The sequence below is a fragment of the Alligator mississippiensis genome, chromosome 1 (genome assembly GCF_030867095.1).
Source record: "Alligator mississippiensis isolate rAllMis1 chromosome 1, rAllMis1, whole genome shotgun sequence".
Taxonomy (NCBI): domain Eukaryota; kingdom Metazoa; phylum Chordata; order Crocodylia; family Alligatoridae; genus Alligator; species Alligator mississippiensis.
In genome coordinates, this window is record NC_081824.1 from 92,564,606 (window position 1) to 92,590,260 (window position 25,655).

At 45.6% G+C, this 25,655-nt stretch overlaps 1 protein-coding gene across 2 annotated transcripts in view; it reads right to left on the minus strand.

Annotated features, from left to right (window-relative positions):
• Positions 1-25,453, minus strand: part of ATG5 (autophagy related 5) — a 146,145-nt gene extending 120,692 nt beyond the window's left edge. Inside the window, exons 1-2 of one of the 2 annotated variants that reach the window (XM_006260358.4) lie at positions 25,358-25,453; positions 24,252-24,416 (exon numbers count right to left, since the gene is read on the minus strand). In XM_006260358.4, the coding sequence (XP_006260420.1) occupies positions 24,252-24,359 (108 nt within the window). In that variant the 5' untranslated portion in view covers positions 24,360-24,416; positions 25,358-25,453. Of the gene's footprint in view, positions 1-24,251; positions 24,417-25,357 lie in introns of those variants that run through there. The other variant, XM_059732529.1, reaches the window with a different exon arrangement.
• Between the last annotated feature and the right edge of the window lie 202 nt (positions 25,454-25,655).

The following is a 25,655-nucleotide window of genomic DNA, read 5'->3' on the forward strand; positions in this document are numbered from 1 at the left end:
CTGTGTTTCACTGAAAATAGTGATTTGGTCAAAAAGTCAGTCAAAGCTTTTAGAGCTGTGCACCTAAAGATAGGCAACCACATGAACTCAGGGGAATGAAAGCAGTCTGATTTTCAAAGATGCTCAGCACTCAGCTTCCAGTGAGTGGCAGGTAATCACTATTTATGAAAAAAGAAAAATCAGGCCATTTACACACAGAAAATTCACTATTTTCAATTTAAAAGCAGACAAATGGTAAAAAAAAATGTATATTTTTAGGGCTTTGTTTCTCTCACGACATGATTCATTTAGCAGTTCTTAGTTTTTGAGGACATTATTAAACCCTCTGTTGGAGATTTACCCTATCAATGTCTTATACTGGGCACTACAGCATTACCTGCTTCGCCCTGTAATTTAACCCTTATGAAATGCAGCCTGTTCATTTTTACTTTCCCTTCCACTTGTCCCAACCACATATTCTTTCTGATTATCACAGTCTTCTCCCCTCTTGGAAAGAAATCAGAGATCGTAATTTTACCATTTTTTACACTCAGCCTAAAATTAGGTAGCCCAGGAGATAGATATCTTCAGCTATAGTTCACTTATTTGGATTTTATTAGTTTCTCATTTCTCAGTTACAGTTGTCTACATTTAATCTAAACCTCAAATATTTTATCAATTCAAATAAATTTAGACAATGCAAAGAATTGCACAAAAATATCTAATACCGCCTCTTGTTCAAATGCTATTATTAGTGGACAAAGATATTTACAGATATTTTTGAGAGTACCATGCCAGCACCCCACACCAATGACGCAGTCCTTACAGTCCCCTCAAGCTGCCCAGCTACAGGCTCCCTCAGCCCTGACACAACCCTCCTGCCCCTGGGCAGAGGCCACATACAGCCCAGGGGCCACCAGTTGGACAGTCCTGATTTACATCAAGATCCAATGCACTCTTCGAATTGGAGTTGTTATATAATGCTCTTGATGTGATCTGAAATAAACTTCCAGAATTAGAAATAATAATAGCAGGCAATTTTAATGCTAGAATTTGTGGCACCAATATTCCTTTTTAATTACTGAGGATAAATGAAATATAGGGAATCCACCCAGCAATCTTGTGCGACAAGGAATTAAATGAAGGAGGGTGATGCCTCTTGAAATTTAGTGCAGAAGAGAATTTTAGAATGTTTAACGGACAAACTGGAACGGGTACAGCTAGGGCATTCACATTTGTTGCAACTAAAGGTGCAACTGGGATACATTATATACTAATACAATTTTTATCAAGCTTTTGATACCTGTAGTACTTTTTTCTGGATCAAAATTGGTACACACACACAATACGTTTGGGTTTTTTTTTTCCAAAACATAAAACATATTCCATTCTCTTGCCAGGGGAAATTATTCCAGTACTGTTAAAAATGACACCAATTACATCTTTCTTCAAGGAAAGAATTAAATCTCTATACCAGTAGTTCTCAAACTTGTAAGTTTCAGGACCCTCTCCGCACAACCTGAAAATCACCAAGCTAGACCTAAATTCAGAAAATATATGGAAGGGGAGACCTGATACTTAAAAAGCTGAGAATCACTGATCTTGCTGGTACCACTTAAGTTCAAGTGGGTGCAGGACCTCACCCTGCTGTGCCCTGTTCATTCCACTGTCTGCCCCCTGCTGACCCATGATTTATACCTCGGAGGGTAAGGGTAGCCCCCGCCGCTGATAAGGCTGCTCCTGCAGGGTCTCATACACCAGCGACCACCCTCATGGCCCCTCCTTCCAGCAAAAAAAAACATCTAGGTTCATTATCAGATTGATGGTGCCCTGTCCAATAGCTTTCCAACTAAGCTGGGGTATGACAAGGATGTTTGCTTGCTCTACTACTTTTTTATATATATTTATTTAAAATGTGTGCCAACAGGGAATCAATTCCATGCACACTGAACAATTCCACCCGTCTTGCTTTATGCAGATGATGCATTAGCAGTGTCACAATCTCAAATAGGCCTCCAAAGGTTATTAGATGATTTTCAGAAGTACTGTGCCTCACATATCTTGGCAATCAAAACTGCCAAATCCAAAGAATTGTTTTTTTGGTAATGAAAGGAGGATTTTTTTCACAGACATTCAGGCTGGAAGGGACCCCAGAGGATCATCGAGTCCAGCCCCCTGCCCAACAGGGATCCTAGGATCATAGTTGTCCCTCCACTCCTCACTTTACTGAAAAAAAAAAAATATAGGTGCCATCTTGATCTAAAAACCTTACAATCTATTTCTCATAACCGGACTCTTTTCTTGCAAACAGACACAGAATAAAAATAGAGCCTAACATATGTCTTCAAGCATGACACGTGCGTTTCGATAAAACGCTGCCTGAAGTGAAAATTAATTTTCCCTAAAATGTTTTTTTACCAGATAAACTTTCAAGAATTAACGTTTTTAATATGAACATATCCAGTTATTTTTTAAATGCCTAAAATGTTAACAGTGAACTCTGCATTCTCTACACTTTCCAATTCCTACCCCCTTCCCATTTTCTATGAATATTTCATAGAAATGTCAACCAGGATTGTTATTTTTCCACCAGCTCTTATAATCTCCCACCACCCGAGAAGTGAATAACACTTTATAAAGTAAAATGCCTTTTTGTTACCTCTTAAAGTAAGACCCCATTTATTTCTCAAATATAAAAAGGCATACCAGAATCTATTTTTAAAAAATAGAATAGAATTAGAATCTATTTTAAAAAAATATGAACTGGAATAAGCACACCAAAAATGTAGGCACTAGGGTTAGGGACAGACATTCAAAAAGCCTGAGCCTGAATTGATTCAATCTTTGCAGGTTAGTCTAACCTGCAAAGCTTGAACCAATTTGGAGGTGGATACATTCCCTTTTCATTCCGGAAATGTTGCTCAGACTAGAAGCCAGGGGCACTAGAGCAGCCCTCCCTTCCCTTCAACCGAGCTGAGATGAGCTGAGGTGGGGCGAGGTGTGGCCAGGCCATGGAAGAACACTCTGATTAGTCCAGCAGGGAATTGATAACAGTGTTTATCAACCCTAACTCAGTGTTTATCACCCCATTAAGTAAACAGAGTGACATTACCAGCTACCTGCTGATTCTGTCTTTGTCACAGCATGGACTGGAGCCAGCATGTAGTCTGCTAGCTAATACACAGATACCTCTCAGCAAGGCAGAGGGAAGGGGGGAATTCCTGCTTAGCAGTGGGGGGGGGAAGGGAAGCAGACTGCAAGTCTCTGCTGGAGCTGCAGTCAAGGAGCAGGGGCATGGGGTCAGTCCTGCTGTGGAGCAGAGAGCCCAGCCCAGAGAGCATGGCAGGATGCTGGGGGCATCTGGTTTAACTTAAACCAGCAAGGGGTCTGGGATATACACTGCATAAACTGGTTTGACCCAAATCAGTTAAGTCTGATACTACATTCAACCAGGTCTCTCTCAAACCAATTTCAGCCATTTTCAAACTAGTTTATGTGCACTGAACATCTGTTCCGTTACAGGTTTAAACCAGTTTCTGGTCACTTAAACCAGTTTGTGTGTAATGTCTGTCCCTAGCCTAGAGGGAGTAGGCAACCTTTTTCAGCAAAAAGCCAGAGACAGGAGCTAGAACCCAATTGCAGTTGGTGCTTGTCCCTGAAGCAGTGTGGGAAAGCACCCACAGCCAAAGTCTTCTACCACCAAGGTCCACGGCCAAATCCACTGGTTCTGCAGGCCATAGGTTGCTGAGCTGTGCTCTAAAGCAAAATGAGCCTTGGGTGGAGCTGGACTGATGGGCAGTGCTGGCAGCATTAACGGTTTATGGATCTAAGGTAGAGTCCATTTTATTGTATGGAACAGAGCTATGGGGTGCTGGCCCTATATTTCATTCAAAAATAGGAGGGAAAAACCCCACTCCATTTACTTTTTAATGTGGCATTTTTCTCTACCTAATTCTACAATGAGACATGCAGGATCATGCACCAGGAAACAGGACTAATTAATGCAAGCACCTTAGCTCAGTTAAGAATTCTGGATTACTGAATGAAAATTAGAGCTTTTATGCTGATAAGCTATGGCAAGAAGTGCATTTTGGAAGCCTCTCCTTTACCAAATAAACCCATTTGAATAGTTAAACAACAGGTATATTCTGTTCCAAACAAATGGCCTGGGAAATGTTCTCAAGTATCACTGACCCAATATTTACCCTGTATTTAAAAGAAGACAAATTTAAGAATTAAAGATGCCAGCATGCTGACAAATATGCAGGCAGTGAGATTTTCTCTAACTTTCTCCTTTCAGAGTCATAAAAAGCACCCTTTGGGCCTAGAAACCTACCTACCTTCAGGACAAATCTACAAACAATGAGACCAATACTAGGGACCTGCTTTAATTCGCGATTTTGGATTTCATGGAAACCTTGAGATGGGGCACTGTCTGTGAAATCTGCAAAATCAAAAAAAAAACTAACTAAAAATAAAATGCTAGCTCCCCAGTGGGAGCCAGCAGTCCTCATGGCCCTGCAACGTAATCTCACAGCCCTCGAGTTGGGGGAGCCTCTGGAGCGAAATGGAGCAACCAAGCTGACAGTCACCCCCCCCCACCCCACCCCGATAGGCTAAGGGCTGCCTGTCATGCAGCCCCACCCCTCTCTGCCAATCAGTGGCAAGGGGCAGGGTCACCAGGGCCCCTTGGCCAATCAGCAGTGAGGGGCAGGCTTACTGCAAAAAGACTGCAAAAATCTGCTCTGAACACTGCAAGTGTTCAGGGCCTGCAAAAATCCCTTTTGCTCACCATGACTTAGGTAGATCCCTAGCCATTACTAGACTGAAATTCACTCGAATAAGATATGCAGTTGTCAAAAGCAGGTGGTGTCAGATCCCATATTCAGACATAATATGTTAGTCTGGGAAGAGTGAGGTAGATGACTCAAATCACTACTTGTGGGCTTGTTCATTCTTTGAAGAAAGAGGAAGAAAATACATATCTCCATTAGGGGAAAATGTTACTGCTTCATTTTATCCATTTTTGTGTCATTATGTACTATGTTCTGTATTACTTTTGTTTAAAGTGGTAGATTTGTGTCTTACTGTATGCTTTGGATTCCACCATATAAAATGTTACTGTTCTTATTGGGTTGTTTTAGCAAAAACTAAGTATCCTACTACTGTGCAACCTTCAAAGCCCTGCCAAAACTCTTCACCTCCTCAGTTATCTTGTTTGGTCAGGCTGCATGTTGCCTCTTGCTTCTATGTCAGAGTGCCAAACTTTTGTCTACTCAGTTGTCAACGTTTTGCATAATAATTAGTATGCATTCTTCCATGCAGTCCGTCCTTCCGTGATATCATCTCCCCTTCACATTTGGGTCTCTTTCAAAGTCATGTCTGCCACATTATAACAAATTAATATTAATGTGAATTCAATTACCTAATGCTGCTCCCTTTCCCATAAAAATCTTATCTGCTTGCCTATCCTCAAAGAGTGAGGTCCTCAGAACCAAAAAAAACAACTTTGACTGACTGTTTGGAAAGAATCTGGTACAGAGTAATGCTGTTATTTATTTACAGGACAGCCCACTATTTCTGGGAAGCAGTCATGGACACTAGGCTTAACCATGAGTTAAGTCTCCTGTCAAAAAATTGGATACCTAATTCTTGACTTTTGATTGAGCAAAGCATCCAGGTTTAGGTAGGTCCTTATCCAGATACTCAGAAAACCAGTTCCTATATCGGTGAAAAGAAGCTCTTTATTTTATTTATTTTCTTTATAAAGAGGAGGATACCAAGGATTGCGTTAGTACACGGATTTCAAGACTTAATCGTGGGTCATTGTCCATGCGAGGGTAAGCAAAGAAGCTTACCATTTTGTTTTAGGTACCGTTAGCATCTTAAGCACTTAGGTGTCAATCATCTAAGTAAATTAAATGCCAAGCAACAACTATGCAAACATCTGATCAGACAGTATTACGTCTTCAACAAAAAATGAATAAATGGAAGAACAAGTTATAAACTATTGTGCAGATACCATGCTCTATGGCACAGAAAACTCCTCTGTGTAACTGACTGAATCACTAGCCACAGTAAATTTATGCAAAAAAAGGGGGGAAAATGTACATATTCAAGCCCAAGAACAGCTAGACACCACAAAAAGTAAAGAAACCTTCCCCTGGCTCCCACTGCTTGCAGAACCACAGGACAGCATGTACTAATGAGGGGAGCACAGTAGACATGGTATACCCTGACTTTAGAAAGGCTTTTGACAAAGTCTCCCACAATATCCTCATTAACAAAATAAGGAAAAATAGACTAAATGAAAGTACTGTAAGGTAGATACATAAATGGTTGGATCATAGTATTCTGTGAGTAGTCCTCAATGGCTCAATGTCTAGTTTGGAGGAGATAAAGTGGGGAATCCCCAGGGGTCTGTACTGGGTCTGCCATTGTTCAACATCTTTACTAATGATTTGGATGATGGGATCAAGTACACACTTAGCAAATTTGCAAATGACACCAAGTTGGGTAGAACTGCAGACAATCCAGAGAGCAGGGCTAGGATCTCGAATGACCTGGCTAGACTGGAAAAATGATCCACAGTCAACCCAATGAGATTCAACAAGGACAAGTACAAAATCCTACACTTGGGATAGAATAATTGCATGCATAAGTAGAGACTAAGGAAGAACTGCAGAAAAGGATCTGGGAGTTAAAACAGACCATAAACTGAATGAGCCAACAGTGTGCTCTTATTGCAGAAAAGCCAACAGCATCCTGAATTGCATTAACAGGACCATCACTTGCAAATCAAGGGAAGTGATTCTTCCTCTATTCAGCAGTAGTGTGACCTCACCTGGAGTACTGTGTCCAGTGTTGGTCCCCATACTTCAAGAAAGGAGCAATGGACTCAAGTTGCAGCAAGGGAAGTTTAGGTTGAATATTAGGAAAAACTCACTCACTAGGATAGTGGTGAAGCACTGGAACAGGTTATTTTAAAGGTGGTGGAATCTCCATCCTTGGAGGTTTTTAAGGCCCAGCTCAACAAAGCCCTGTCTGGAATGATGTAGTTGGGGATAGTCCTGATGGAGCAGGGGGTTGGACTAGATGACCTCCTGAGGTCCCTTCCAATCCTAATTTTCTATGATTCTATGAATGTGGACAGTTTGGAGAGAGCTTGTCAAGAGCAACAAAAGTAATTAGGGGCCTGGGAAGCAAGACTTATGAGGAAAGGCTGAAAGAGCTATTTAACCTGGAGAAAATAAAAGACCAGGGGGGTGATAAAAGTCTTCAAATACGTGAAAGGTGATTAGAGAGAGAATGGAGATGGGCTTTTCTCTGTGGCCACAGGGGACAGGAACAGAGAAGCAAAAGCCTCAAGCTGCAGCAAGGGAAATTTAGGCTAAAGATTAGAAGGAGCTTTCTGATAATAAAAGTGGCCATGCATTGGAATAGGCTACCTAGAGAAGTTGGGGAAACTTCCATGCTTGGAAACTTTCAAATGCAGGTTAGAAAGACATTTGGCTGAGATAGTTCTGTCAGGGATGATCTTGCCTTGAGCAGGGGGCTGGACTAGATGACCTTGCAAGGTCCCTTCCAGCCCTGTGATCCTATGATCACAAATATAATGATCACCAGTGAGTCTGTTACCCAGGATAGATAAATATTGATGATTTAAAAAAAACAAAAAAAACCTTTAAAAAATTTAAATCAGATATTTTTATTTGAATTATAATTTTTCCTTTAAAAAAATTAGCCGCCCTAAAAAGAAATTTGAATTTAATATAACATAGGATAAGCTACAAATTTAGTATAACCCATTAAAATAATTTAAATAAAAGAATATGGTGAGTCAATGAGCCTCTATTAAAAACTCAGAAGATCAGCGTTTAACTCCAATGCAAGAATGAGGAAGAAAACTTCTAAATTCTGAAGTCAAGCTTTAAAAATATGGCACAGTATTTCATATATTAGGGGTCTGACCTTGTAAAGGATATATAGTCTATCTTACTGGATACAAAAGATGAACACAGTAATCACAGGTGTAACCTGGCCTCTTACTCCAGTAAACACTATCATGTGTACTCCTTGATCAGGATTATCCACTAAGCACACCTGGATGGTATCAAACTCCCCCTGGATGGTATCAAATAATCTGCTCAGGAACTACCCCTGCTAAATGACCTTTCTTGGTCCCTTTGCCTATGTACAGAGATGTAAATATTAAGGCTACTTACAGACGTTAAAAAAAAAAAAAGAAAAAGAGAACTGGAAGGAGCAGCGCATTAGTTCAAACTGGCTCTGCAGCATCTGTATATACTGAGTGCTGCAGCAGGGCTTTTTGGCACTTTCATCTAAAGCTGATTCAATCAGCTATTAAATAAAAGTGCCAAAAAAGCCCCACTAGAGCACCCGATCTACACAGACATTGGGCGAGCCAGGTAAAACTAATGATGCCTCTTCTGGGATATGCTGGGCTCGGCATGGGAGCGTGCTAAGTTTAAAGTAAAGCGCCATGGTTTTTTTGGTTTGGGGTTTTTTTTAAAACATCTGTATGCAGCTATTCAAGTGCTCTATCCATGTTTCTAAACTAAAATACTGCAGCACACAAGGCCAGGGGATTACAGGAAAAATAATTGGGGGGGGAGGGAGTAGGTTATTTGACAGGGAGGAGTCTTGGTTTGCAGTTAATTTCTTGTATGGAGGAGGGAGAAGAAGCAGAGAAAGAAGAGTGCACAACAGAAACGACCAACACTGGGCTCAAAACAATGTAGGAAATGAAACAACATTCCTGTAAAGGAAAGACTCGTCTTGATTTCAACACCCAGAAACTAGAGGAAAAAACTGCTGTGGCTGCAGATCACAAAAAAGACCCCATTTGGGAATATATTCAAGAAATTCCCATGACGTGTAAAAAGTGCAGAGGCAGGTAGCACAAATGAAGCAATGTGAAAAATGCTTCTCAGAAGGCAACAAAGTTGAAGAAAGTGATGTTGATTTGTCTGAGACATCTGGTTAGTAAACTTACTTTTGAACCATTCTTATGGATTGCCTGCCATACATTGCAATGCTAGTAAATGATACATTTGTGACAATAGGGTTAGTTATTTTGGGTGGATTACTTATGAATTTCAAAACGTGTTGAAAATCTAAGAGATGTACTACTTTGTGGGGGTGTCAATTATACATTTTTAATATTACCCCTGCACTTCTGAAATGAGTTTTATTGCTCAGTGTAAGCAAATATACAAGCCCTAGATAAAAATATCCTCTGCAGAATAAAATTAATAGGAATTCTTGAATTTTAGATTAAAAATGTAATTTTTTTCAAGCTGTTTTTTATTGATAAGGAAAAGAGTTTAAATAGAAGATAACCTTTATGATTTATTGAATATTTTCCTTATAGAACTAGGTTTGGAAATTTTATATAATTTAAACTCTGATTTAAAAAAAAAAATCAGCCATAGAAGAGATCTTTCATTTACCATCTCTTTCTCTCTTTTTTCCCCTTAAGTAATGCACTGAGTTATAGTCATTGAGAATGACTTTTTCACCATTTTTTCAGGGTTCAGGTTAGACATAAGAAATTATGAATGCCCATCATCCACAAGTGTCTGGAACTTCAGAATCATTTACTGGTACCACCAGCAGTAGGGCAACTAAACATACCTCAGACAGTGAATGACCCGTATCCAAAGAGACTCTTCTTCTCTATCAGGGAAAACTATGGCTGAGGTCATAATCAGGACCAGCAAAATCCAGCAAAACACAGACAAAAAGATTGTTCAGCTGATTTATGCAACAAATCCTCCCTTATCTTGTTCAGAACAAGCATTCCACTGACATGGTTCAATCATTATGACCAGGTTACACCCCACCCAGCAGAGCAGATATTGCTGGAACACTTCCAGATACAGTGTATGAGAAGGAAAGTGAACACTGTGCAAGAAACATTGAAGAGAAAAGTGTTGAGTCTTAATGAATGAAGCAATGTGCACAATGATCCAATAATATGTGCTTGTGTAAGAACAGAAGACAGGATTGCTTATCTTACAGAAATGATTGATCCATAAGGAAATGTCCATTCTGCAGAATATTTAAAATCAGGAGGAGTAAATCTATAACAAACTGTGAGCAAATATTCAAGTGTCATGTACATAGCCTTGTCACAAATAATAGTGCTAATGTGGCCAAGATAAAAAGAAATTTAGAAGAGAATAAAGAAAACCTGAAACTTATAACTTATGGCAAGGGTCGGCAACATTATTGGGCAACGTGGCAAAAACACCTGCAACTTTGAACTATAAGATGTTGGCATGCCAGGTGTAAACGGCAGGGCCCTGGCCTGGCTTGTTGCCAGCGGTGGGAGCACACGTGCCTCAAGGTGAACAGTGGGAAAGGGGCTGGTACCGCACTGCCACAACAAGGATTGAGCCCCTTGCGACTCCCCCACCATCTGTCCTCAGCTGCATGTGCCAAGCAAAACGCCTTCACATGCCACACTGACACACCTACCCCTAACATATGGACACAGTGCTCATTTATTTTATCTTTTAGCCAAGATGTAAACACTGCAAGAATAAAAGAAAATGCTGTTAAAATAGCAAAATACTTCCATAACAACAAGTTTGCTTCAGCTTTACAGAAGGGAGCTGGAGTCCAAGCTAATTCTCCCCCAAGATGTATAATGGAACTCAGTTATTGACTGCTTTGAGCTATTTATTAAGAACTGGCCTATTCTAGTGACCATCTGTGAAGAAAATGGTGATAAAACTGATGGAAGTATCCAGCTAGAGCATTCAACATTGACTAAGGAAAATGTAGAAAATATGCTACATATTTTGCCAATACGCCAATTGGCTGGAGGGCTGCACCCAGAGAGTGGTGGTAGACAGGTCATTTTCAACCTAGAGGGATGTGGGCAGTGGGGTCCCCCAGGGCTCAGTCCTCGGGTCCGCACTGTTCAACATCTTCATCAGCGAGTTGGACGAGGGGGTGAAAAGCACCTTGTTCAAATTCACAGATGACACTAAGATGTGGGGAGAAGTGGGCACGCTAGAAGGGAGGGACAGGCTGCAATTGGATCTGGACAGGTTACAGAGGTGGGAGGATGAGAATAAGATAGGATTTAACACTGACAAGTGCAGGGTACTACACCTAGGGAGAAAGAACCAGCAGCAGACCTACAGGCTGGGGAACCCCCCTCTTGTCAGCACAGAGGCAGAAAAAGATCTTGGAGTCATTATAGACTCCAAGATGAACATGGGCCGCCAATGTGGGGATGTAGTCAGAAAGGCTAATCGCACCTTGTCATGCATCCACAGATGCATCATGAGCAGGTCCAACGAGGTGATCCTCCCACTCTATGCGACACTGGTCAGACTGCAGTTAGAGTACTGCATCCAGTTCTGGGCACCACACTTCAGAAGGGATGTGAATAACATCGAGAGGGTCCAGAGGAGGGCCACTCGCATGATCAGGGGGCAGCAGGGAAGGCCCTACGAGGAGAGGCTATGGGACCTGAACCTGTTCAGCCTCCACAAGAGAAGGCTGAGGGGGGATCTAGTGGCCGACTATAAAATGGCCAAGGGAGACCAGCAGGCAATGGGAAAGTCCCTGTTCCCCCGAGCACTACTGGGAGTAACAAGGAGTAACGGCCATAAGTTGACTGAGAGTAGGTTCAGGCTAGACATAAGGAGGCACTACTTCACAGTCAGGGCAGCTAGGATCTGGAACCAACTTCCAAGGGAAGTGGTGCTGGCTCCTACCCTGGGGGTCTTCAAAAGGAGGCTAGATAGACACCTTGCCAGGGTCGTTTGACCCCAATATTCTTTCCTACCCATGGCAGGGGGTCGGATTTGATGATCTGCTCAGGTCTGTTCCGACCCTACCAACTATGAAACTATGCTGAACGTACAAAACCTATTACCATAGCCTTGGACAAACTACAGAAAGATTGCTGGTGTATTGTGGATGCTGTTGAAATTAGGAAAGTAACCCACAAAAAATGTTGAAGTAAGAAATACCCAACAGCAAAGCTAAACTGCAGGCAGTAAAGCAGCAGATGGATCAAGCACCTACTCCACATCATTTTATTACCATTATTCTTAACACAAAGTACCAGGGTAGATGCCTAACTGCCAAAGAAAAAAATGCTGCTATTACATGGGTATATACTAATCATGCCAACCATAATACAATTTCAGGGCTAGAGGTGAAACATTTAAGCAGTCCATACTTCCAGAAGATATTTTAAAGGAAGTCACATCACTGAACTGGTGGAAGTCACTAGAAAAGCACGCGGAACCAGAGTCAGTTATAGTGCTAAGCCAGCTTTTACCAGCAGTCACCTATTCTGCAAGTACAGAAATAATATTTTTTTCATTTGGACTGGTTCATTCAAAGCTGAGAAACCAATTGGGAGTTGAAAAAGCAGGAAAGCTTGTTTTTTCTCTTCCAGTTTATGAATACAAAGGGAGAGAAGTATGAGATGTATGAGTTCTAAAAACTTAAAAGAGAGTAAACATTTTCAAAACAGTCAAAGTAAAAAAATGACTGTCTCTTCTTAAAATGAGTTAGGCAAGTAGGAACTTGAGCTCAAATTACTTTCACGTAGGCTTTTTAGAAAATTTTCCCCAGGGTGACCCAAAATAATTGGTTTAATCCAGTAACTACAGTTCACATTTTCAATACCATAACAGTTAATACTAGTGTTTAATAAATTAGTTGTAAATGTGTACTGTGCTTCAATAGAAAAGTTTGTATCCAAAATATTAAAGGTTTGCTTAATAAATTGAAAGTACTGTTTTTTTGTTTAATTAAATTTAAGTTGCCATCTTAATGTGGCTTGACACAAATATGAGCAAAAAGTTAATCATCTAGTAAATAACAAATACACATTTCACCACTTATAGCATACTAAAATGCAGGATTTCTAACAATCCAAATATGTTCAAATCTGGCCTCCTGATTTAATATTTAAATGAACTTGATTTAAATCGATCCACCCTGCTGTTACCTGAGAAAGGTAGTTAGCCATGTTAGTCTAAAGTAAGTCAGAAGACAGGGTAGGTATATGCACCTTCATCTAAAAGGCAGGGAAGACTTAGTTACCTTTATAGACTAACTGATTAAGATCTATATGTAGAGCACAAGCTTTCATGGGCTGAAGCTGACTTTGTTAGAATCTGTTACCTGAAACATATGGTACAAGAGAGGAATGAAGCAGACTGAAGTTTTAAGTGACCTGTGGATCAGTGATTCTGCCAATTCATATAACCTTTTTTTCTGACATGAAGAAAAGCTTCTAACAGCAGACCTGCTGCTGCCCAAGTACAACCTGAGGAGCAAAGAACCTAGGACCTTCTGAAGGCGAGAAGGAAGAATGACTGACTTTTCTAGAGAACGCAATTCCAGGTTGCACAAAGTGCTAACATAAGTCTTTCGAATCATTTTGAAGAAGTTCACCAAAAACAGCTACAGGACAAAGACCCTACTAAATGTCACAACCCAAAGTTGTGATTTTTGTTTGTGTGCGCTTCGGCACTGCTAAATTATTTTCCCACTAAATTGCAGCTTCTTTGCACGGTGGAGTTTTCTGCTGCAGAAGAGAACCCCAGTACAACGGAGAATTTCCCGCCAATTTGAAGCTTTCTTTGCATGGTGCATTTCTTTTGCATCTAAGAAATGCACGGTGCAAGGAGTTCCCGCCATTTGTATGAGAATTCGTGCCACATTATTGGCCGGTTCTAATATATGCACACGTGGCGGCTAGCGATTGGCTTGCTAGCCGTATAAAGAGCTTGGGTGGTTTCCACCCAAGTTGGAGAGAGAGAAATTGGAGTTCGAGAGGGAGAGCGTGAAGATCTCTAAGCGCTGCGGATCCTTACGGACCCAACGCATTTCTTAAAAGGCAACAGAGGCCTGAACAGCCTCTAGCCTCTCCCCGTCGCCAATAAATTCCTAGACGTATCCCTTCCTGTATGAGAAACTACCGAACCCGCGGAGCTTCAACAACTCCGGGGAAAAGAACGAATTTGTCATAGTCCTCTAACGAGGATTTAAGCGGAGCTGTACCTGGAAACTGTCCAGCCTACACCACGACCACCTTTGGTGTAAGTAAACAATCTTTAAATCAACCACTACGCGTCCGTGACTAATTCTAGCTCGCCCCCGGTCCTCTCTGACCCCGCGTGCCCAGGCTGCTGGCCACAGCCCGCGTGCGCAAAGACGGGCCCGGATCGCCCCCGACCCGCACACTAAAGACATGAAGTAAAGTTGTTCCTCAAGTCAGAATGAGCATGGCTTATGATAAAATTAGTTTCTTTTTCTCTGGATGTTAAGAAAGGGATGCATAAGTCTCTGGAACTGTAGCAAAACCTGTGTCACACCCTTCTGTCTAACAGCGCAATATTAAGATCCTGAGAATTGGCCTGCCCCCACAGGGCAACAGAACCAGCACAGAGAATGAGTATAGATTTTTAAAAAGAGCATCAATAGAAATTTTCCTTTGTATTTATAGAACTTATATTATGATAGAATCAGAGTCAATCTTTTTACATTAATTTATTTCCTAAGTCACAGTAGTGTCTGAAGTAGTACTACTACCTCCATGTAGGCTTCATCCTAATCATTAAACCAGAAATACAGTCTCACCAATCTTAAAATACATACTGTTTTAACTTCATCCTACAATATTTGGAACCTAAATAGTACTGGGCAAAGAGGAATACAACCTTGATATAAAGAAAGGTTAAAGTGAAATGCCAAAAGTAAAGAAACACAAATTAAGAAGCAATATTAAGTTACTTTCCTCTGTGCTACTAATGTAGGGAAGAAATACTTTTAGCACGGATATCTTCTCTTTACAAAAAATGTAAATATAAGGTTTAAGAATTTCCAACAGTTGAATAAACAAAATAAAGTACCCTTTTCCTGGCACACAATATGCCCCTAGATATAATGCACAACTTGTTGCTGAAAGGCAGAATGAAGAAAAAAGATTTTTTTCCAGATATGGCTGCATAACTTAATTGCATTAGGTGAGCCAGCCTAATCTTCAGCTGATTTCACCCTCCCTTTTCTACATAACTAAAGCTGAATTTCTAGCTGCTGCTAGTCTCAAAATCTTATGATTCTGAAAAGAGCTAAAGAGTTAAAAGGTGCAGACAGAAGTGCATCTTTAATTCCCAGCTGTAATTCACAAAAATTTTTGGAAAGCATTCCGAGTTACAACCAGGCATCTGGGTTTTCCATTTCCCACTGAAAAACAGAATAAAAGGTGGATTTCCCCCCCTTACTGAAGTAAAACATGGATTTCTCATTTTAGCAGAGAAACCCATGAATTTTCCAGTTTTGCTACAAGCCTTCTGCAGGCTGGCAGGAGTTCCAGCCCACAAGGGGTTGGGAGTGAGCAGGAGGAGGGCAGTCACGCAAGGGGTGCCATGTGCATGTATATGCATTTGGCTGCCGGGCTGCCTGGAGAGCAGCTCCCGCAGGTAACTGGCGGTGGAAATAAAGGTTCCCATAGGGAGGGAGGGAGGGAGTTGGGCAGGGCTGGGGCTGGGGCTGCTGCACAACCGGGCAGTGCGTGGGCCTTGGGGCCGCCAGGCCTCAGCAGGGAGCAGGACGGGGCCGCAGGCAACTCGTTCAGGGGGCGGGGTATGGAGCCGACTCCCTGCCATTGCACACACTCCCAGAGAGCAGGGAGGATCTGTGCCCCCTAGATCTCTGTGTGGGACTTGGGTGGATGTGCGCTGCAGGCTCAGGCTCCTGTCCTGCTGCCCTCCCTCAGGGTCCCTGCAGCCCAGCGGGTACAATCTAGCACTGCAGGGCAGAGCAGGGCTGCACAAAAAAGCTGCTTGCCACTGCGAGCTCCACACTACCCTGGCGAGGCATCCCCTGTGTGTGTGGCTGTAGCAGGGGTAGCAGCTGGGTGTTGTGCCCTTCGCTTCTACCATGCACATAGAAGACACGGTGCCTGGTCAGCATGGAGCTCACAGTGGCAGGCAGCTTTCCCTCCAAGAGGGACAAGGGGCACCAGCAAGGCTGGGGGGCTGTGGGTGGGGGGAAGGAGTGGGGCACCAACAGGGCTGGGAGATGCTTTCATTTTAATCATGGATTTGGGGGGGTTTAAATCAGAGAATTTGCCATTTTTTTATCATGGAAAACCATGATTGCTAGTTACATTACCCCAGAACCAACAAAAGTTCACTGCTAGTGTGTGTGTGTGTGGAGGGGGAGGGAAGGGGGGGGAGTTTCTAGCTGTAGGCTGGGAGCCTGAAGCCACAACAATGGTCAGGGCTCTCCGCTAGTGTTCACTATTTTCAGAATGGTGCTGGTGCTGAAGGTTTGGGTGGGTGAATTAGAGCCCCCGCACCTTAGGAGGGACTCCAGTACACCCATCCCACCCTCCAGGGGGGCTGAAAAACCCCCAGACTGAACTTCCTTTGCTCCCTTTCCCTCTTCCCATTCTGGAAACAGCAACAGGCTGGGAGCTCTGCAGACACAAGTTACAAAAAACACTACATTTTGAAACATCTTAATCTGATACGTCACGCAATGTGAGGTTAGATTTTCATCCAATCAGCTATTTTTTAAGCTGTCTGCAGCCTTGCACGTGTGTTTGGTCACAGCTATAAACTGCTTTCTGTTGCCAGATCAGGCAAAAATTGTCACTGCTTTCTGCACCCAAAGCTTCTGAGCTGAAGAGAGACTGAAAAGCAGCCAGCAGACAGCAAAGTTGCCCTAGCAAAGATTAGTCTGATTAGTGGAACAATCAAGACCAATAAAAAGGAGAGGCTATCATTGATACCTGTAGAGTACTGAACAATGAGACATTAAATCCATCACCTCTCTCAGCTGATAAACTGTAATACCCAGGGATCCAAATTTTCCATTTCCCATGGGAAAACAGAGATAGCCGCGAATTTCCCACTTTTGCAAAGAGCTCTGCAGGTGGCAGAGTTCCAGCCAGCAAGAGCTAATTGCAAAAAGGGTGGGAAACCCCCAGCCCTGTCCAGAGGGGGGAAGGAGAGGGGAAAAGGGTGGGGCCTGAGGCTCTCAGCCACCCAAGGCTTGGCTCAGGCTCACTGTTCATTGTTAGAGCCTAAAATAAGTGGGGCTTGCAGGGAATTGGGGGGCCCCTCTGGCAAGGGCTTGGGGATTGCAGGTCATGGCTAGAGGCTCCAGCAGGGCTCAGGGGGGCCCTGGGTGGCAGGTGTGGGTGTCTGCCAAGGCTGAGGGAAGAGCTAGTGGGGCAGGTGGGGGGCAGGGCATAGGTGTGGCTGAGGGAGCAGGGAGGTGCTGGGGGAAGCCCCACATTAAGTGTCCGCCAGTGGCTTATGGACCAAGAGCAGCACGCTATCAGCCCTTAAGGGAAGTTGCACAGGGAAATGCAGAGCCCGCTCAGGCCGATAGCAGGCTACTCCCAGCAAACGCACTGCTGGCCAGGAGGGCACTCCATGTGGGGCTTTCCCCAACACCTCCCGCTCCCTCAGACCCCAGCCAGCAGGAGTGTGCAGGCATGCTGTTGGCTTGTATGGGCTCTGTGCTTCCCTGAAGGGCCAACAGTGTGCTGCTCCAGGTCCATGCGGCGCCAGGTCCATGCAGGCACTCCTGCAGGAAGCTAGCTGGGGGCTGAGGGAGCGGGAAGGTGTTCAGGGAAGCCCCACATGGAGTGCTCACCCGGCTGGCAGCAGTGTGTGGACCCGGAGTGGTGTGCTATCAGTCCTTCTGGGAAGACACACACAGGGAAGTGTGCACGGAGCCCGCTCAGGCCGATAGCTTGTGGCTCCTGGTCCATGCACTGCAGGGCTAGCTGGGCCAGGTGGGCTTTGTGCCTCCATGTGCAGCTTCCCACAGGAGTGAAGGAAGCCCCACAAGGAGGCACAGAGCCCAATCAGCCGACAGCATGCAGCTCCCAGTCCATGTGCTGCAGGCTGGGACTTGTCCAGGGGTGGGGGGTGGAGCCAGCTCCCTGCTGCAGCACGCACTCCCAGGGGGACAGGGGGAACCCACGCCCTCCAGATCTGTGCGCAGGCTGGGGGCAGGGCAGGTACATGCTGCAGGCTCATGCTTCCTGCCCTGCTGCCCCTGGGTCTCCACAGGGCAGTGTGAAATCCGGTGTGGCAGAGCACAGTGGGGCTGCACAGGAAAGCTGCTTGCCACTGTGACCTCTGTCCTGCCCTGGCCACACTTCCCCTGTGTGCATGGGGGCAGCAGCACAGGGTTGTGCCCATCACTGCTGCCCCTGCCTCCAGAGGAAGCGTGTCCCAGGCATCGCAAAGCTCACAGCTGCAAGCAGCTTTCCTGCATGGTCCTGCTGTATCCTGCTACACTGGGTCACGCACGCTGCACTGCGGAGGCCCCGGGGGAAAGCAGCAGGGCACAAAGCACAAATCTGCAGCACACACCTGCCCTGCCCCCACCCCCCCGTACAGATCTGGGGGGCATGGGTTTCCCCCTCCCCCCCAGAGTGCACGCTGCAGCCAGGACCCTTGCCTCTGCCCAAGCCCATGGCAGGCAGGCAGCAGTGGGGGAGCCGGCTCCATGCTCCTTCTGCTGCAACAGCTGCTGGCTTCTGTTGGGGATAGGGGGTTGCAGAGCTGGGTCCTTGGCCCCATTGCTCTGGCAGCTGGAGGCCCCCTCCGACAGGGCTGGGTAGCAGGGAGCAAGGGGCACAAGCAGGGCTGGGGAGGCACACCTTTAATCACAGATTTGGGGAGTTTTAATCAGAGAATTTGTGATTTTTTATCATGGAAATCCCTGAAATGCCACATAATACCACAGCTGCTGCAACAGTGGAGCAGGAATCAAACCGGGATGCTTCCAACCCCAGCAAAAAAACAGCTCTCCCACTTAATACATACACCTCTATTTGGGGGAAGAGGAGCAAAGGGTGCTGATTTGGGGGAAAAGCTGTGTGTGTTGTACGTGAGAAAACAGGGTACGTTAAAAACAGCTGTGCTCCTGAGCCACACAAACAGACACGGTCATCAAAGAGTGTGCTGGAGTTTGAGCAGGAGTTTGTGCAGGGAAGAGAGCAGCAGGGGCCAGAGACTCCACGCATCAGACTCGGAGGCTTCAGACAGTCTAGAGCCCTCAGGTGAGTGTACATAAGAGAAACTTTAATGGGGGTGGTGACTCAGAGCGCAGGCAGGGACCCTGCCCCGATGCTGCCTCCCGCCCGGGGCTCCACTGAGGCCTCCATCCAGACAGAGCCCTTGGGAGGGTCGGCAGCACCCTGGCCCCCTGCCTACAGGGGTTGCCTGGCAGGTCCACGAGGGCCCGGGGGTAGTGGAGGGGCAGGAGGTCCCCTCACTTGTCCCACATGTGCCCAGATTGAGGCCCTGGAGGGGCAGGTAAAGGAACTCCAGGCAGAGGTGAGCAGGCTGTAGGGGATCAGGGTGATTGAGGAGATTGATGGATACTTCCATTCTCTGCAGGTCCACACACCTGGAGGGAAGGCATCACAGGAGAGAGCTGATGAGGCCAGATGGCAGACAGTCACCTCGATGACTAGACCTCACAAAGCCAGGGCAACTCCCTCTGTTCACCTGGAGAACAGAGTTGAGGCCCTGGCGTCACTGCCACAGAGTAGAGGCCGCACCTAGAAATTCCACCAAGCCAACTGTGAGAGAACCAAGCAGCCGGCAGAGAAGACATGAGGTCATCGTGGTAGGCGACTCCCTCCTGTGAGGAACGGAGGGAGCCATCTGCTGCCTGGATCCCATGGAACGGGAGGTATGCTGCCTGTCTGGAGCCCAGATTCGTGACATCACAACGAGGATTCCAGACCTGATCAGGCCCTCCAACTACTATCCCATGGTCCTCATCCATGTGGGAACAAATGATGCAGCCCGGAGTAGTCCGGGCAGGATCATGAGTGACTACATGGAGCTGGGAACCAAGCTCAGAGGTTCAGGAGCACAGGTGGTCTTCTCATCCATTCTACCAGTCAGAGGTTGAGGACAGCACCACAACAACTGCGCTAGAGAAGTCAACTCACAGCTTCAGAGCTGGTGTCACTGCACAGGATTTGGGTTCCTTGATCACGACCTGCACTTCCAGGATACGGCCTTGCTTGGGCAAGACGGACTACATCTCTCTCCAGGAGGCAAGAATCTCTTCTCTTACAGGTTGGCTGATCTCCTTCGCAGGGCTTTAAACTAGGTTTGTCAGGGGATGGGGATGATGACAACAGGGAGAGGCCAGGTACAAAGAACCACGAGGAATGCACTGGAGCAGTCCTGGTAAGTAACAGGGGCCCCACTACGCAACAGAATGGGAGATTAGCAAGGGCACCTACTGGGGGGCTTAGATGCCTCTATACCAATGCTAGGAGCATGGGGAACAAGCAGGAGGAACTCGCGCTCCTGCTTGCAAATAAAGAATTCAACCTGGTTGGGCTAACAGAAACCTGGTGGGATCCCACCATGACTGGCCAGTGGGCATTGAGGGCTACGGGCTGTACAGACAGGACAGAGTGGAAAAAAAAGAGGGGGGAGTTGCTCCCTATGTTAAGGAACAATATACATCTTCCGTAGTCAAATTGGGCCAAGAAGGGCAAATGGAGGTATTATGGGTCAGATTACAGGGGGTTGGGAAGAAAGAGACCTAGTAGTAGGGGTCTATTACAGACCCCCACACCAGGGGGACAAGTTAAACCTAGAATTCTCGAGGCAGCTCTCAGAAGCAATGTGCTCAAAGGACCTGGTTGTCATGAGTCCCACACATCTGCTGGGAGAAGCAGGAAGCCAGGTCTGCCCGGTCACGTAAATTTTTAACCTCCCTACAGGACCTTCACCTATCGGGATATGCAGGTACAAGGTAACATAGGGGATAGTGACCACCTATTGATAGAGGTCACTATCTGGCAAAAGGTGGGGAAGATAACTAGGGCAGAAGTGCTGGACTTCAAGAAGGCCAACTTTGATAAACTCAGGAAATTAGTTAGAAAGGAACTGACTGGTAATAGCCTCGCAGAGATGAGAGTCCAGGAAGGGTGGGCGTTTCTCAAGGGACTAATCCTGCAGGCACAAAAAAAGACTATCCCAGTCTACATAAAGGGGGGCAAAAAAGCAAAGAAACCCTCTTGGCTGAGCAGGGAAATCCAGGAGAGCCTGGTGAGGAAAAAAAGAGATCTATATGCTATGGAAACAGGGGGCAGACACCAAGGAGGAGTTTACCTGCTTAGCTCGAGCCTGCAGGGAAGCAGTGAGGAGAACCAAAGTGGAGATGGAGCTTAGGCTGGCGACAATAGTCAAGGATAACAAAAAGTCATTTTTAAGTACATAGGCAGCAAAAAGAAAGTGCAGGATAACTTAGGACCACTTCAGGATGAACAAGGACAAGTGGTAACAGATAGGGTGGCTAAAGCGGAGATTCTAAATGAATTCTTTGCATCCGTGTTCCTGGACATGAATACGAATACGCATCCCATTAGGACTTTAGACAAACCCAGGATAGATAACCCACCAGCGGTTCATGCAGACCTAGTACGGGGGCATCTGGAGGGGCTGAATGTATTTAAGTCAACAGGCCCTGATGATCTTCACCCTAGGGTACTTAGGGAATTAGCTGGAGTCATAGCAGACCCACTGGCACAACTGTTCAAGCTCTCGTGGAGCTCAGGACAAATCCCAGAGGATTGGAAAAGGGCCAGTGTGGTCCCTATTTTCAAGAAGGGGAGGAAGGAGGAACCAGGTAACTATAGGCCAGTTAGCCTCACCTCTATTCTTGGCAAGACCTTTGAGAAAATAAAGATCACATTTGCAGGGGACCAGCAGGTAAATTAATGCTAAGGGGCAATCAGCCTGGGTTCATAGCAGGCAGATCCTGCCTGACCAACCTAGTTTCATTTTATGACCGGGTCACAAAATGCTTGGATGAGGGACCAGAGGTAGCTGTTGTTTACCTAGACTTTAAAAAGGCCTTTGACACAGTGTCACACTCAATTTGTATAAATAAACTAAAAAACTGCAGTGTAGATTGTTACAATCCAGTGTGTGGAAAATTGGCTTATGAGATGCACCCAGAGAGTGGTGGTAGACAGGTCGGTTTCTACCTGGAGAAATGTAGGCAGCCGAGTCCCCTAAAGCTCTGTCCTAGGACCAGTACTATTCCATATTTTCATTAGTGACTTGGATGAGAGAGTAGTAAACACCCTGTCCAAGTTTGCTGATGACACAAAATTATGGGGGGAGGTAAACACACCAGAGGGAAGGGAGCAAATCCAAGTGGATTTGGACAGGCTGGGGAGGTGGGAGGAACAGAAAAAGATGCAATTTAACAAGGATAAGGGTCATGTGTTGCACCTGGGGAGGAAGAATTATCAGCGCTCCTATAGCCTGGGAGAGACCATTCTAAGCAGAACAACTACGGAAAGGGACCTCGGAGTCATAATCGACTCCAAAATGAGCATGAGTCACCAATGTGATGAGGTAATAAGTAAAGCTAACAGCACTCTTTCTTGCATAAGTAGGTGCATCACAAACAGGTCTAGGGAGGTGATACTTCCCCTCTATGAGGCGCTGGTCAGGCTGCAGCTGGAGCACTGCGTCCAGTTTTGGTCACCGCACTTCAGAAGGGATGTGGATAACCTGGAAAGGGTTCAGAGGTGGGCCACCCGTCTGGTTAAAGGCCTACAGAAAAAACCCTATGCGGACTGATTTAGAGACCTGAACCTCTTTAGCCTCCACAAGAGGAGGCTGAGAGGTGATCTTGTGGCCGCCTACAAATTCATTGGCAGGGTCAGCAGGAAGTAGGGGATACGATGTTTACCAGGGTGACAATCAGGGTAACTAGAAACAATGGACAAAAGAGAGCAAATTCAGACTGGACATCAGGAAAAAGTTCTTTACAGTGATGGTCGCCAAGATATGAAATAGGCTTCCAAGGGAGATGGTATTGTCTCCTTCCTTGGAAATAGTCAAAAGGAGATTGGACAGACACCTGACTGGAGTCATCTGACTCCAGCGCTCTTTCCTGCCCAGGGCAGGGGGTCAGACTTGATGATCTAATAGATCCTTTCCAACCCTAATAATTATGAAACTATGAAAACATATTATAAAATTGTCTTTTGCACATACTTACTGTATTTCAAATGTTTAAGTAAATCCTGCACTTAACTCACTGAATCAACAAATAGCCTCTATAAATGATTATCTATAAAGCATTGTAAGTGCTGCATACTATATTAACTCTGATCGCCACAAGCAGCTCTCTCAGGCTATAAATGAAATAATCTCCTACCTTTCCCTCTTTTTTGTCCTGACCCCAATACCCCAAACACTTACCTAGACATTTTACAAAATTGAGTAAAATTAGAATAGAACTATTACTTATTTGCTTGTTCTTGAAAATCTCTCTCCTAACATACCACTTTCTGGATATGATCGTTCTTACCCATTTAAACCAGCAGGCTTACTAATGCACATTATACACATTAGTAGCACACAATGGACAGACAAACACATGACAATTACAGAATCTCAAATGAAAATGGAAGTCTCACTAAAAGAACTTCACAAATAGGCATAATGGTGGAGCATTAGCAAGGTCAGAAAGGATTTTGGGAGGTGATTTGTTTGTAGCTCAAGAGAGTCCAAAGGAGGCCATGCACATGATTAGAGGCCTAGAGAGCAGAACATAGGAGGAGAGACTGAAAGACTTGGGACTGTTCAGCGTGAAGAACAGAAGACTCAGAGGGGACTTGGTGGCAGCCTATAAGTATATTAGGGACATGCATCAGGGCCTGGGGGAAGTCTCTATTCACCAAGGCCCCCCAGGGGACAACAAGAAACAATGAACACAAACTGATTGAAGATTGCTTCAGACTAGACATAAGGAAAAACTTCTTTACAAGTCGAGTGCCAACGGTTTGGAACAGGCTTCCCCACAGAGGTGGTACAGTCATCCACCCTGGTGATCTTCAAAAAGTGTCCCAATACCCACCTTGCTGGGGTCATCTGACCCCAGCAGAATTTCCTGCCCAAGTGCAGGGGGGGGCTGGACACAATGATCTGCAAGGTCCTTCCCAGTCCCTAACAACTATGAAACTATGTATTTCAAACACCTATGTCACCCAAACCTTTCCAGGTCGAGACTAGAGCATGTGCTATTAAAAAAGGAGCCTAGCTTCATTTGGCTTCCATTTAAACTAAAGCTGCTACCTTTGCTTGAATTAAAAACAGTATTTCCACAAGAGGTATCAAAATGTGGCCAAAGAGACATTTCAAGCATGCAACCCAGATGTAATGCCTATCTACCTTCACTGTACTTACATAATAGGGATCAGCTTCCCTTTCAGTTATTTCATCTTGATACAGAGTGAAACAGGTCGGTATTCGTCCAAACCACACATCTCGAAGTACATCTTTGTCATCTGTCATTCTTCCAGTGGATACTGAAGCACATGTAGACTAAGTTGCTTCAACCAGAACTACCCTCTATCGAACCCACAAAAAAAAAAAAAAAACCAGCAAGATTAATTTTTCTTTAAACAAAAGAAATAAAAATTACACCAGACCCTTTTCACTATGCCAAACAACAAGAACAAAGGTACCCAGTTATATTTACTAAATTACTAATATGTTAAATCGCAACAAAGCCAGCTGGATGTATAGCTGTAACTGGGCTGCAGAAGCCAAAGATTAGGAAGGTGAACTCTGATTTTAAAAGGTTAAGCAAAAGTTAACTGTCTGCTTTGCTATCAGTATGTGTAACAAGACGGTGATGGCGATGATAAAGCACTTTCTACATTCACATCGTCCAGGGAGGGCTGGCCTGTGGCACACATGCCATTTGTGGCACAGGCAGGCTCCCTGAGCACACGGCAGACTGGGGAGGGGACAGGCAGCACCAGTGGCAAAGACAACAGAGAGCAGAAAGCAGAGCAGGCTGGGAGCACAGGGCGGGGAGTAAAGAGCAGGCCAGGAAGAGAAAGCAGGGCACTTCCTCAGCCTGACAAAGGGTGTTTGTGCCCAAAAGTTCCCCAAGAATTTTTCCAAATAGTGGAGTTGGTTTAATAAAAGAAGGTGGCTTTACTCCCAAGAACCTGGTCTGCCCACGTCCTTACACCAACACGGCTACAACCTACACCCCTAAGAAGTGGAGGGAGCGCAGGGTGGGGTAAAAAAGAGCAGCAGAGCAGGCGGGGAGCACAGGGCAGGGAGCAGAAAGCCGAGCAGCAGAGCAGGCGGCCCCGTGCCCAACCCAGCCCAGCCCAGCCCAGCTCAGCTCAGCTCAGCTCAGCTCTCAGCCCCATCCCCGACCCCAGCCGCTCCTTGGCCACCGTTCCCCGCTCCTCCACCGCTGGCGGCCCCGCCCCTTGCCCCCGCGGCGCCGGGCGCTGCAGGGGTGGGGGAGGAGCGGTCGCGAGGACCGTTACCTGAGGCTCCCCCGGCGCGGCTCGGCCACGCGCGCGCGTGCGAGACCTTAGCCCGCTCCGCCACTCAGCGCGCCCCCCGCCCACCACGTGACCAGCCACTTCCGCCCAAGCGGAGAACTTCCCCCGGCCCACCTGCCCTTACCTCCTGTCTGCGGCGCCGGAAGCCGGAACCGGCGGCGGGGGAAGTGACTTCACAAAAGGGGAAGGGAGGGCTTGTTTAGTCTCGTGGTTTTCCCGGCTCGTCCGGTGCACTGCAGCCGCGATCACGGGAAGGGGGCTTCCCAACCATTTGCGCTGC